This window comes from Rattus norvegicus, chromosome 2 (assembly GCF_036323735.1).
Source record: "Rattus norvegicus strain BN/NHsdMcwi chromosome 2, GRCr8, whole genome shotgun sequence".
NCBI classification, from domain to species: Eukaryota; Metazoa; Chordata; class Mammalia; order Rodentia; family Muridae; genus Rattus; species Rattus norvegicus.
In genome coordinates, this window is record NC_086020.1 from 8,777,602 (window position 1) to 8,792,296 (window position 14,695).

At 37.7% G+C, this 14,695-nt stretch overlaps 1 protein-coding gene across 18 annotated transcripts in view; it reads left to right on the forward strand.

Moving 5' to 3' along the window:
- The window catches only part of Kiaa0825 (KIAA0825 homolog), a 561,052-nt gene that overhangs the window by 171,345 nt on the left and 375,012 nt on the right, over positions 1 to 14,695 (forward strand). For all 18 annotated transcript variants that reach the window (XR_005501450.2, XM_017591153.3, XM_017591158.3 and 15 more), the window contains one exon: positions 2,080 to 2,190. Coding sequence is in view for 17 of the 18 variants with exons in the window: in XM_017591153.3 (XP_017446642.1) it covers positions 2,080 to 2,190 (111 nt within the window). In the remaining variant the exon portion in view is untranslated. Of the gene's footprint in view, positions 1 to 2,079; positions 2,191 to 14,695 lie in introns of those variants that run through there.

Sequence of the window (14,695 nt, forward strand, 5' to 3'; positions counted from 1 at the left end):
ACTGTCTCAATTACTGCAGTTTCATTTCTTCCTCTATCCAGCTAAACAGACAAGGACAATGGCGTTCATATGCATGCCATGACTAACTCCTGTAGTCTCTTCTGTTTACCCTTCTCTGCATCTGTGAACATTATTGGCCATCTTCTTACCCGGCCTCCCTAATATAATTTCCTCCTGGATCTTTGCCTTCTCTCTAATTTTCTTTTTTCTTTGCAGTTTTGTTTTGCTACTTATTTTTCTCATGTCACGCTTTAAATGCTAGTCCAAAGATCTGTCTTTGGCTATCTTTTCATCTCACACTTTCAGTGGGCAAATTCATCCACTCTTGTGTGATGACTTCCACATGGATATCTTCAAATCAGACTTTGTTTGTATATATTGGACCAGGAGACTCAAATTCCTACTATGTCTCCCTTTAGTTATATTTCAAATGTCCGTGGATCTCTGTGACTAAACTTAAGTGAAATTTCTGTTTCCATTACACTCACGTCTCTCTCCTATCATCACCCTCATGCCACCTTAAAGCCCTTGTCATTAAAGGCTGACTATTACTCTTTCTATTGAATTAGGGATTATTATCCTTGTCTCCTAGTTTAGGCTCTTCTCATTGATCTAGTACTGTATCATTACAGTTATCCTTAATCCCCTACCAATTTATATCCCTTACTCCTATGGAACTCTGTTATAAGATGTGAAACTCCAATATTCCATGAGCTCCATCCAGTGTTTGACTGTGGGTCTTGGGGATAGTTGTGGAAGAGTTTGGAGAAAGATTGAGAGATCTGGAAGGGAGAGGAACTCCACAGGAAGACCGATATAGTCAACTAACCTGGATTTTTGGGGGCTCCCCAGGTACCAAAACCACCAATCAACAAACAAGCACAGACTGGACCTATGTCCCCTACAAATATGTAGAAGATGTGCAGGTCAGTCTTCGTAGAGTTCCTCCAACAACTAGAGCAAGGGCTTCCCTGTTGCCTGCCTGTGGGTCCATTGTCTTAACTGAACTGCTTTGTCTGGCCCAAGTGGGAGAGGATGCACCTGGTCCTGCAGTGACTTGTGCCAGGGTGGGGTGATACCCACGGGTTTTCTGCCCCTTCTCAGAGGAAAGGGGGAAGGAGTAAGGGAAGAGCTTTATATGGAGGGACCAGTAGGAGTGGGGGGAGTAAATTCTTTAGGGATCTCTCATTGCTGGTATGAAAGAGAGACCCCTTGGAAAAGTACACTCTGCTTCTGAGCTAGCCTCTGTCTTTTCATTCCCTCTGTGGATTGCATTGAACGAGTATATGTAACTGACTTGGACAATTATTTGGGGAATTTTTCTCTGATCCGAAATTTTGTGAAGCTAAAACAAAATAGGTTTAAGGAGATGATGATATAGTGAATGTCAAAAAAAAATCTCCAAATAGATTTATTCGAAGATAACCCATTTCTGCAAGACTATGAGGGGAGAGAAAAGTCACATATAGGAAATATGACAATACGAAATGCAAGATAGTGGTGTGAGGCAATAGAAATGGCTTTTTTTCCACAACAAAGTTGTGTTCTATTTTAACCAGGTTCTACCTTACGCGCCGGCTTGTCCACTGATATTGTCATTTCAGTGGACTTACTTGTTTAGGTGGTCATTTAGAGGAGCAAATATTACAAATATTAGCACTCACTGAGGGTAGGTTGATTAAAACTGTATGAAAAACAAGAATACTAGTTGTAAGAGACATAGATTGTACTCCTTGTACTTTATGTGGACATTTATCTTTGACAAATTTCATAATGTGAATTTCTAAAATTAAATAATAATGACATAACTATACCTTCCTCTATGTAGGGATTTTTCTACAATGGTTCATTACGATATTAATTGTTGGTTTGAGTGTGTGTGTGTGTGTGTGTGTGTGTGTGTGTGTGTGTGTGTGTTTCTGTTGTTTTGGTGGATGAATTGTCCTCAATAAAATGACACAATATTATATAAAAATAAATTGGCTTGTGAAAACTGATTTAATTTCCAAAATTATTTCAGTGTTCTTCATAGTTGATGTTTCCTGCATATTCTAAAATAATTACTTTTGTTTTCCTCAGGACTTTTCAGGATGGTAGGGACGAGTCAGCTTCAAATGCCTTCACGCCATTGTTTAATCAGCCATTACACTGGATTTCATGCCTATCACAGTTCCATCCTTCTCTCCTCAGGTAGGAGCTTCCAAATTCCACACTCTCTAATTCTGTGATTCTTTTACAAATTTTACAGATTTGCTTCATGGGTGTGATGGGGTCTCACAAAAAGAATTTGACAATAACTGAGGAAGTGGATAATTCCACAATTTTTAAGCACCCAAATTGAAGCCACAGTACTCATAATCATTTTTCTAATCATAATTTAAGTTATGTAATAGAAAAGGTAGATTTTGAGAACTTCCTTCTATTGAAGCTAATTACCTAGCTATTTAAAAATTCATTCTTGATCTACGACTGGGGATTTAACAGTTTGGCAGCTAATTATGTGGTATAGACAACAAAACTATATTGTTAATTTAGCTTAACTCAGAATCTTAGTTAGAAGTTGAGAGGAGTAACTTTTGTAATTATGAATAAGATCTTTCATTTTTATTATTTAATTAACAACACTTAAAAGTCAGAAAAAGCATTCACAATGTAAAATGTACTTCCAAAAAGTCTGATGACATTTTGTGGCATTATATAGCATGGCAGTTTGATTCTTTGAAGAATATATCATTGGACAAATGCCTTCCCTTTGTATCTGAGAATGAAAATTCATGAATAGCTAGAGGAGATTATATTGATCTCATGGCAGCCTTGATGTATGTTTGAAATATACTATGAACTGTTGCACATTGGTTAGGGGTGGGGTCCTGTGTCTACCTGCCTCCCTCAGTGCTAGGACCTATTTGGCTTGACCTGTGCAGGTCCTATGCATTCTGTCACCATCTCCCTGAGTTCACATTTCATATTCACACATTTTTCTCTTTGGAGCCACCCATCCTCCATTGGGTGAGACTCCATAATATTTTTACTCTCATCTCTGCTTAGTTCAGCTCAACTAGGGAAGTTATCGCAGAAATGGCTTTACCTTTCAAATAGTTAATTTTCATATTTAGTGTCTTTTTTTCTATACTCAAGTATAAATGAAACAAGAAGTTTCTTTCTTCCTGCTTCTGTTAATAAACAATCTATCACTCCAACTGAATGATTTGCTTCTGAGTTCCCTTGTTCATCCCCAGTATAATATGGTGTCTGGTACCAGCTTTCTGGGACCATGTTAATAGCCTATTCTGAAACCTTAAAAATGTCTTTGGAAATCCACTTCTAGAAATTCATTTTTAGGAATAAAGTAGAGATGATAGCAAAGTTTTATGTGTAAATATTTATTAAAGTATTGTTTATAAGAGAAAATGGAAAATTAATGCTCTATACTACTATTAGAAAAAAATCACTTACAGGATAGCTATAATAATAGGCTAGTAAAGAATCAATAAAACGATTGATTTTTAAAGATCTATGACAACTACAAATCGTGATGATTTATAGTTAATTGGGTTATTCAAGCCAGCTCCATTTGAAGCAATATGCGTAGTGCTTCACACCTCTCACCTCTTGGCCTCTGTGAATCTTTATTGGGTAGAAAGCACTTTGCAAAGGGAAAGATGTTGTCTGATGCAGGTAGCAATTTCTGAAGAAAAAGAAGCTGGCGATGAGGTCCACAAGCCAGTCAATCCTATTCCACTTGAGTTAGTCTTGGCAAAAACACCTTCACCTTTCCAGGAGTGGATTAACACCATCAGAGTGAATGTTAGTGTGTACATCTGAGGAATTCCTCCTAGTTGTCTTCCTGTTATTTACCGCTAAAGTGTCCTTTGGTTTTTCCACTCTGCTTTGCCCCTCACACACTGGTTTACAGTGTTTGTATCCAAGGGGGATTTGAGGTAATTGATAGGTGCCTTAAAATCTGGATAAGGCAAGTCTTGTTTTCTAGTAAGCAATGGTTACTAGGAGGCTGGATACCATAGAGAAGCACTGGGCTATACAAATTCCACCATACATAGAGCATTGAAGAAAAAAATACAAATAAAACAAAATTCCATCAGATACCAGAGGGTTAAGGCCAAGGAGGCATTTTAGTTTTTATCTCTGGTGGGATTTTACACATGATTTTGTTTTTAATCTGTCCTCAAGATTTCTTATGACTACAATTTTACTTCATTAAGATAAAAAATTATGAAAGCAAGAATCATGCCTGCTTTCTCTGATTGTTCTTTGTTCTAATGGGTGGATTTACAACCTCTGTCAAAATTATCATACGTCCATATTTATGGCTGAGTGTTAGCCTTTTGTCCAGCATTTTATGTCCAGCTGTCCACATTCTTGAGTTATCTACTGTGATAGTGGATTGTCCTTCCTCCCCCTTGCTTAGATAACCATACACAAGCATTGTTCATAAATCCTAAAAGATAGAACTGTTTGAGTTCTTTATTTTGCCTATTCTTAGTCTTTATTTTGCATGGCCAGTAAACATTGTCTCAAAATACCTCTCAAAGCCAGGCTTCTTCTGCAAATCATTGTAATGAACTTTGTTCATTTTACTATTATTAAACATGTGTAGAACAGGTTTCGTTGTGTGCCCTTCTTCCCCAGAATCCTAAGGTAGTTTGTTTTGTATCCCTTGTACCCTGTTTGCCAAACACCCATCATTTTTCTCTCCTCCAGTTACCTCACTGTCCTTATGCATGATTAAGGCTTGGCAATTGTTAACTTGTCTTTGTTGATCATTCTCTACTTTAGACCTTTTTTCTGTGCTTTCTTCTTGTGGAACACCTTTGGTCTGAATTTCCATGAAGAGTATGATATAGTCACCCTTTCCCTGCTTCCCACCGGATGCCTGCTATTCTGACAACTGTCCTCTGCTGGGGCCATATGATGTGCTGAGAAAGATTTGATGCTCGTGCCTAACAGCTCAACATGTTAGAATAGTGATATAATCTGGGCATCAAAAATTGATTTCAAAAGAAATCATTATTGGTTTACATTTACAGGCATGGCAATGGGTGAGGGGGTCTTAGACCAGCAATATGCGGCCTGAAAAGTTGCTCTTTTTCAATCCACTTTCCGTACTAAGCCAACGATCTCTTCTCTTTTACTCCAAATACTTCTTGAAAACACTGTACTGCATCAAAAATGTTTTGGAAAATACGAGTTAGATGATAACAAAAGAAAACAAGTTAGTTTTCTCATAAGAAAGTTTATTTAAAGAATTGAGAAAACGTAGGAAAGAAGTCACTGAAATAGCTAATTTGATGAAACTTCATAGTAATTAAATTTTCTTTTATTTATTTGCTTGTTTTTTTATTATTGGAAGGGAATGGACAGGTCACAGATTCCTTTTGGAAGTCAGACAATTTGTAGAGTTCATTCTCTCCCTCCTCCTTTCCATGGGCTCCGGAGATTAAACATGCCATCAGTCTTGGTGGCAAGCACCGTTCCTTGCTGAGCCATTTTGCCAGTCCAGCATCTTAATGAATATGGCATCCATTCATGTTGTACTTATACATTATTTCAGGAAAGATTTGAGTCAGCTTTCAAAAATATTAAATATACTTAATTAAATGTAGGGTAGAAGTTAGAAAAGAGAAAAAAAAACCAAGAAAACCCAAACAATCAAAATGCTGAAAGAAAATAAACTGGTCTATAAGGTTCCTGTGAGGGAAAGAAAGCAGGCAAAGAGCAAAAGTTTCCTTTTTCTGTGCCATTTTTTATGTAAACCGTTTTAAGAAGATATGGCCTCAATTTAGGATGGGGCTTCCCACCTTAAATAATGCAGTGAAGAGTAATTCATTACAGGTGTGCGAGATGCTCGGATTTTACTTGATTCCAGATGTGGTCAAGTTGACAACCAAGATTAGCCATCATAGTAATTTGTACTGTTTTCTTCTAATGCTGTTTTATGTTTCCTAAACTTGAATCTTCATTAAACTATTTGAAAACCTCCAAGTAATTTTCAAGTCTTCCTTTGCTAAGTAGGTCACAAGTGCACTCTGAACATGAGCTGCACAGTCAGCGTGAATAAACAGAGCACTGATTTCTCCTGCTCATTGTATTCTCTGAGGACACCACATTCTGACACCAGGCTGTTCACTACTCAGCTGCAGAGCTTGTGTTCTGTTGTGCTTGTACTTAAGAAAATACTGCTCGTGGTTATATAGTTCATCTCCCAGCCTAAATATATTAAAGAATTCCTGGCCTAACTATGTGATGCTGGTTAAATATTTATCTAATTCAAGATATAGTCATTTCTTTGATAAACATATTTCACAAACTTTCTCCATGTAAGCTATGTTTCTATGCAATACAGGTAATGGAAGAGGTGGTTAAGGAAAATTGGACCAAAAATTTCTCTCCTCAACACAAGAACTCAGCAAACTAAATCATGATACTGACTTGACTACCATGGTCAAAGTACTATCGTCAACTCCCCCCATCTTAGGACATCCCACCAATTTCCTCCTTCCTTTCTTGTCACAGCTTTTATGTCTCTTTTTGTATCATGTCTGCAGACCTGCCCCTGAGATATTGAATATCTTCATATAACTTTTTGTTTTGTTTAACCTTGTGAAACAGGGTTTCTCTGTGTATGGTTGTATGTCCTGGAACTCACTCTGTAGCCTTGAACTCAATAGTTCTGCCTGGCTCTGTCTCCTGAGTGCTGGGATTAAAGGTATATACCCCCAATGCCCTGATATCATGTAGTTCTTTTTTGTTAGTTTTGTTCCATAAAATGTTTCTTCTTGCAATTCTTTTTTTTAATTGGATATTTTATTTATTTACATTTCAAATGTTATCCCCTTTCATGGTTTCCCTCCAGACACTCCCATTCCATCCTCCCTCCCTCTGCTTCTGTGAGGGTACTCCCCCACCCACCCACTCCCACCTCCCTACCATTTCCCTATACTGGGGCATCAAGCCTTCCCAGGACCAAGGGCTTCTCCTTGCATTGCTGTCTGTCAAAGCCATCCTCTGCTACATATGTGGCTGTAGCCATGGGTCCCTCCATGTGTACTCTTTGGCAGTTTAGACCCTGATGCATGGTATTGCTACAAAGACAGGCAGGTATCAATGAAATAGAATTGAAGACCCAGAAATGAACCCATACACCTATGGTCACTTAATTTTTGACAAAGAAGCTAAAACCATCCAGTGGAAAAAAAGATAGCATTTTCAACAAATGGTGCTGATTCAACTGGAGGTCAGCGTGTAGAAGAATGCAGATCATTTAACTTTTTAAAAGTGATACTAAGGTTTCTGCCATCCACTGTACTTCTTTTATACTGCAGTCTATTAAAATCAGTTATAGTATCTCCGAAGTCTATAGACATATAGATGTAAATGTACATGAATATTTTCTTGATATACATGCTTGGAGATTACAGACACTGTCCTTTCCAAACCAATTCTCTTCTATCCACCTTGTCTTAGCTAATGCTAACTTCACTCAGCTGTGTAGGCCAGACCTTTAGGAGGGCATTTAGAGCCTCTTTTCCTGCTACTTTTCCACCCTATTGCTAAGTCTCCGTGATTTTAAACTTTTAATCTACCATCCATTAAACCACTTTCACCTGAGTTCAAACCAACATAACCTCTTTCATCATTACTGCAATGACTGAATTCACATCCTAGCTTTGCTTTTTCTAGATAGTGCTGAGCCTGTCAAGCACTCTACCACTGAACTACAAGTGTAAGTTTTCTATAATTTGTGTGTTGACTTTCATCTCCATTATTTTCTAAACTATAGCTCGAATTTTTCAAACCCAAACCAATTTTTCTAACTCAAACTTTATTTTTTATACCTATGACTTAAAGTCTTCCAATGAGTATCATACATTATACATGTACCATACTATGTACATACCATATCATGTACATACACACCCAGACAGATACACAAACTTAGCATGGTCTGTGAAAGTTACATGTACCATACCATGTACATACCATATCATGTACATATACACATAGACAGATATATACACACAGATACACCCACTTAGCATTGTCACATATATATGTGTTTTCTATCCCTCTTCTCCAAACTCTCTGAGAACCATCACAATGTGAAGTGTGCTCTTCATAATTGCCCTTTCCACCTGACTTTCCACATCTTCATCTTTATTTAATGAAGAAGTGCCCATTTCCCTTCATTTCCTTGGCCCTGCTGACTTTTGTAGGGAAAGCCTTTCAACTCCAAAGATTAGTTTCATTTTATTACTGTATATCTTAACTTGCCTTTCCTCTGTTCAGCTTCTATAACTATAATTTTCTCTTTATTTATGTAATCATTTAAAATATAAATGAATCCTTTTCCAAATCCCACAATTGCTTATTCTTCTGTCTCCCTGGTCTAGAAGTCACCTAGCATATAGTAGTTGAATGAATAAGTGAACAATTTAATGCAAAGTACAATATGAAATATTTCTGAGATTCGATATGCACAGTAGATCTCAGATATGGAAGTGTGATTTTGATTATCTGGTTACTTCTAATATCCTCAGGGGAGAACTTCCAAAGAGGTGGATGAAAATTGCCTTCTAGGAAAAGGATGGGGGAAATTGTGTACATATATTTCAATATAAAATATTTTGAAAGTCTCCTAGCTATTGCTGGCAAACTTTTACATAGCATTGAGGAAAGCACTGAGAGGGTGTGTACTCAGATGCCAAGTGCAAGTACAGAGCCATCTAGGAAAGAGCACTGAGAGCTTTTACATAACTGTTCTGGAGGATGGGTGGACAGTAGCTGTAGCTTTGAAAAGATTCTCAATGCTAAAGGCAGTATGTAATGAATATGTGGATGGATAAATGGATAGATGGATAAATGGATAAGTGGATGGATAGATGGGTGGAGATATATATATATATATATAATCTTAAGGTTTATATTTCTTCTTTGATTATGACTTTAAAAAATTATGTGAATGATAGAGAAATTAAGCCTCCACTATGACCAGACAGAAAACTATAGGCCCTCACAGAAGAAGCCAATGTGTCTTCTATACTTATTTTGTTTTTGGATCTTAGAAAATAAATTAACCTACATGAGCTTCTGTTTCATTTTATGTTTTGATGAGGAAGTTGAGGAGTAAATATTATGTCATCTTATTGAGCTACTTAAACGTTCCACAGAAGACTATTGTTTATTTTCTCTATCCATAAATATCTTCTTCCCTTCCCTTCCAGGTTATTCTCAAGGGAGGGTTATGAGAATTCAGTGAGCTAACTTTCCTCCAAGCCACTCACCACATTAAATATCCACTTGGCAGCCATTCATAACAACTGGTTAGTAAAGAAGTACCTATTTCAGGAAGTGGCAAAGTTTATCAATTATCTAAACCTGTTAAAAGGATCTACTATAAGGCTGATAACATGGAAAGAAAATAGAACTGGTTTCTCACTGGATGTCCACACTTCTTAGAAGTGTGATGTCAAAAGCAAAACAAACAAACAAACCAAAAGAACCAAACGAAAACAAACAAACAAACAAAAAACCTGTCTGGAACTTTCAGTAATAGGGTTTTATTTGATATCAGGGACTAATAGTAGTCATTGTCTCCAGAGAGATAACTTGACTCCTGAAAGGGTGTGACCAATGACTTCTGTTCTCTACTGTCTTACTGACTCATGGCTATATTAGGACTTCAGAGAGACCCCTAAACTCATGACTGAAATGTTACATTATTTACAAAATTAAAATCAATTAACCTTAAAAATACTCGTTTACTTTTTCTTTATCTCTTAGTTCATGCTAGATGGACCAAAAAGGAAGAAATGCACGTACCCTGAATTTCCCTAACATTTAAACAATATTAGCCGTAATGCTAAGAAATTAAATCCCCTAGAGAAGAGAGTTAGGGAATATAATTGGTAGAGTTTTTCCTAGCATGTGCAAGACCCCAGTTTAATTCCCAGTACCACATATACACCTGTGAGGAGGCACACACATAATATTTGTTTTTAAAGAAAGTAAATCTATGTTAGTAGACAAAGCTAGCCTGACTGTCAAGACAAGTCTACATATGTCTATGCAGATGAGTGTCACATGTAGGATGATGTCACAGGTGAGGCACGTACAGGATAGAAGGAGGCCTGCCATTGGAGGAGAAGGAAGGATGGGCGGGAGAGAAGTTTGAAGAGACTAGGAGAGAGAGGAAGAGGGGGTGGAGGAGAGGGGCTGAGAAGCTCTGGCAGGACAAGATGGCAGGTGATGTTAAGATTCTGCTCTGTGTATTTACAGGTTGTTATTAATGTTCTCAAGGGATGGATGGTACCGGGCTTTGTATGTTTAAGTGGACAATTATATCTTACCAATTGGATCTAAGATTATTGTGTTGTGTGTTCTTTTATGTGAGGGTTTGAGTGTAGGAAAGTGTGCGGCTGGGATGTATTTCTGCCAAGATATCTAGCAGATATCTGGGCACCGCCATGCGGACCTAGCGGGGTAAAAGACCAACAATACATTTTTATTTTTATATTTTTACAACAACAGTCACCCAAATTAGAAATTATCTTCTTGGAGAAAGATGACAAGGTGACTTTAAAAGTTTCCCTCACTAATTTTCTTAGAAAGAGTCTGGAAGATGAGTTGTAGGAAAGGAAGAGTCGTAAACTGGGACTTCCATACTCCTGCTCCACCCCCCACTAGGACTGTGACCCTCAGCTTGTCTTGAGTTATGTTTTTCACTTTGTTCTCTGACTAATGTACCTTATGCTTTCTGGTATAAATTTCTCCCAGCGATACATGCCAGAAACCATCTGGTTGAAATCATTTCCTATATCTTAAGTAACATGGCTCCAATTTGGGACATAACCCTAAGACCAAACTCAGTCTGGGGTTAAAAATTTGGTATCTTTAATCAGGAAGATTGAATGGATCCAAACATCTTCCATGCCAGAAAATGCAACTTATCTACAAAATATCCATGAAGATTAACGAGGAACAACATGAAGTAAAAGAATGAGCATTGGTTTGAAATCTGGGGAACCTGGATTTTAGGCAGCCACATCTATTAACTAAATGTCTTTGGAGTATTTGCTCAATATTCTCAAAACAGGAATTAAGATACACACTAAGTATTTTCATTCCCATCCCAATTAGAATATTCTTGAGAAAGAGATCCTATTACAAAAATACAAATGGAAGTCATTTATTTTCTGAATAGATGAAACACTGGGAAAGAAGCAGATAGTGAAGCAAAGAGAGACTTGGGCCATCTTTCAAGGCAGCTATTGAAAGAATGGGTGAACTTAAGCCTGGCAGATCTTTGGGTTTTCTTTGGTTTTTTTTTTTTTTCGTTTGTTTGTTTGTTTGTTTTTGTTTTTTATATGTCAATACATTTTATTTTTAATTAATTTTTTATGTTTAGAAATTTAAACATAATTACATAATTTTTCTTTTATCCCTTCCTCTTTACAGTAACTTCCCCTGCATGTTCCCACCCATTTGACTCTTTTTTAATTGTTATTGTCTCCTGCATGTGTACATGGGCGTCTGTGTATGTGTGTGTGCGTTTGTGAATGTGTATCTAAACATATAAATACACCATACTCAGTCTATTTAGTGTTACTTATATGTTTTAGGGATGACCACTTAGTATTGGCTAAAATAAGGGAGCCCTTCCCTGGGAAAAACTATTTCCTTTTAGCCCTCATTATTCCTTAATTGCCAGTGGTTTTCTGTCTGTGGGTAGGACCTGTGAGACTTGGAGTAGAAACAATGCAAAATACCTATTTTGTTTTCAGTTCCTGTTATTAAACCAAAAGAATAAGGTTTCTGAAACAGAATGCATGAACAACTCCCAGCATCAGTCCTTAGTTGAGAATTTTTTTGGAGAAAAAAAATCTCATGTATCCAAAAATGACCCTGAACTTGCTATATAGCAAAAGGCAAGCATGATTTCTGATCCTCAATTGTGGAGATCACAGTGTCATCCCCACACCTGTGTGTGTGCCGAGATCACAGTGTCATCCCCACACCTGATTCATGTGGTGCTGGGAATTAAATTTGGAGTTGTGGATGCTAGGCAAGTGCTCTACCAACTGGATTGTCTTTTCTGGCTCCTCTCTGGGAACATTAATTCTCAGGCATTATAGTCTTGCCCCCCAAAGTAAGGGAAATTAAAGCATTCCTATCCCTTTGATCTACCTAGCACAATCCAAGAGTTATAGAAAAGGAACTGTAGAGTCACTGACTTCCTAAATGGTTTGTCTCTATATCATTGAGATCTCTTCCCCATGTTAAGTTCTCTGAATCCTGTCATGTTTCTTTACAATGAAAACTGATCGAAACTTCTAAAAAATGAAAAAAGGAAAGGAAGGAAGGAAGAAAAGAAGGGAAGGAAGGAAAGAAGGAAGAGAAAATTGAGCAAAGCACTCTCCTTTCAGCCTACCTTTGGGAGACAGATGTTGACACTAACCAGGTTCCAGGACAGAGCAAGTTCTGGGCCAGCCAATGCTGTACAGAAAATCTGGGTCTCAATCTCTCCTCCCCCTCCCACACCCAACAAGCAAGTTTAAATACAGACTAGCACTTAACCAACTGGTTTAGTTCCTGCTGTGGCTGTTTTTCTTTTTTCAATTTGCAAGTGATTGTCATGATTATCGTGATCACATTCTTTTACTACCTCTTCTGCCTTCCTGTTGTCACTGTTCTTCATGCCTTCTGATCTATGTTGCTTTCCCAGTGAAGTCACTAAGACCTTCTTCCTCAAAGGGTGATCTGACAGGGCCATAAGGGAATGAAGAAAAGACGGAAACACAGACACCTGTACAGAAAAGCTTGGATCTGTTGGGTTATAACCTCTGATACACTTGGTAGACTTGGTGTGCTTATTTTATATATCTGGAGTGAAGAGATGAGTTTATTGTATACAGCTAAACAAGGAGTGGGCTTAGGGAATCAGTACCAAGCAGTCTGAGGCCTCAGTCATCTTGAAGGAGGAAGCCGTGGTTGATAGTTTCTGCTTACACTGTCAGTCTTTGCACTAAGACTGAGTAAAGCTTTGGCAGTTCCCATTGGTCTGGGTAATTTGATCATGTACGCATATCAGCAACAGCATATTCACATGGAAATTCATCTGCTTCTCACACATTTACTCAGAGCTTCCTCTGATCATACACCATGTCATCAAAAATTAGGCTGTTTTTCTCACAAAACCTATAGGATTGAGGCCATGGGATTGTAAAGAAGATAATTTCCCAGTAGATCACAATTAACTTCTGAAGAAGAGACTCACTTTTTCACCCCTGGTGCCTAGGCCCCTGTAGTTTGTTGGGGTCAACACCATAAAAGAGTACCCTAACAGTGCTCGATGTATACCCGATCAGTGTATTTCATAGTTCGTTCCACCAGCTACTAATAACTTCTCCAAGATGCATATTTGGAAGGATATATTAACTTATGGTGACAAAACCTGAGCAGTAAACCAGCTCATATTATATCTTGAGGATGATGAAGAAGTTTCTCTTGTCTTGGACTTTAAGATGGAGAACTAGGGAAAGTGTGCACTAGGAGTAGGCGAGTTCACTGATTCAGACAATCCGTGAGTACATGTAAAAATTGGAGAAATTATAAATGACTTTGTAGTCATAGAGCTAAAGTAGAGATAAAATTTTTAATTATTAGGCTATAATACTTTGTAATTTCCATAAACCAATAAAGATTGAACCTTATTATTTCAGGATTTGAGGAATTTGAGGGCCAATCCATGGCCCAGAAACACATCGTTTATTGAAGTGTAATTTTAGTGCAATTCAACCATGAATTTATTGTTTTCCAGGACAAAATATATAAATTTTGATGGATTTGTAAATTTTTGTTCTCTTCTGTATGTCATAGTAGAATTTGACACATACGCATTGATACACACACACACACACACACACACACACACACACACACACACACACGAATTTTCCCTTTCTGTCATTTTTTTCATACCAATCTCACTTTCGCAGCTCTACCAGCTCAGAGAAAGAGTGAACATATGCTTCTCCATATGCCCCACACAGACTCTTCAGTGCATTCATTACTCAGAGCTTGGGGACTGAGGAATGTTTGTACTATTTTATTTTTCTTCATAGTGATTCATTCTACTGTACATTTCAAAATCTGTGATAAGTTGAAAGATCCAAGAATTGAGGTGTATCTCCATGAATAGGTTTCCATCTGTTAAAAGAAGGATTTTATTATTAACCAGGGATTCTGATGAAGGAAAGTGAAGTGACATTCAACTATTTTGTTTTATGAACAAGGGACTCAGTTTAAAACATTAGTTGTCTTTAATCAATTTCATACACTGCCAGGAGACTCCCATGTTTTAAACTCATCAACAGATACAACCCCACCTTGGGATCTCTCCCCTCCCCCATAATCTTGCTCTTGTCACCTTCCAGCCTCAGCAGAGACCCTGATTGTATTCTAGCAAAACAGGTCTTCAGCAGTGACATTAACTACATAAGAAAGGGTGGCAAACCAAACACCTACAACCAACTGCCTCCTAGGTGCATTTTGTCACATGGGCCCAACATCTTGGAACCCAGTACCCAAGGTGCAGGAAAAAAGGAACAATGGCCTTTGTGTTTTTGGAATCACACTAAAGCTCTTCTAAGAGCTAGCACAGTAACTGAAGATTCCT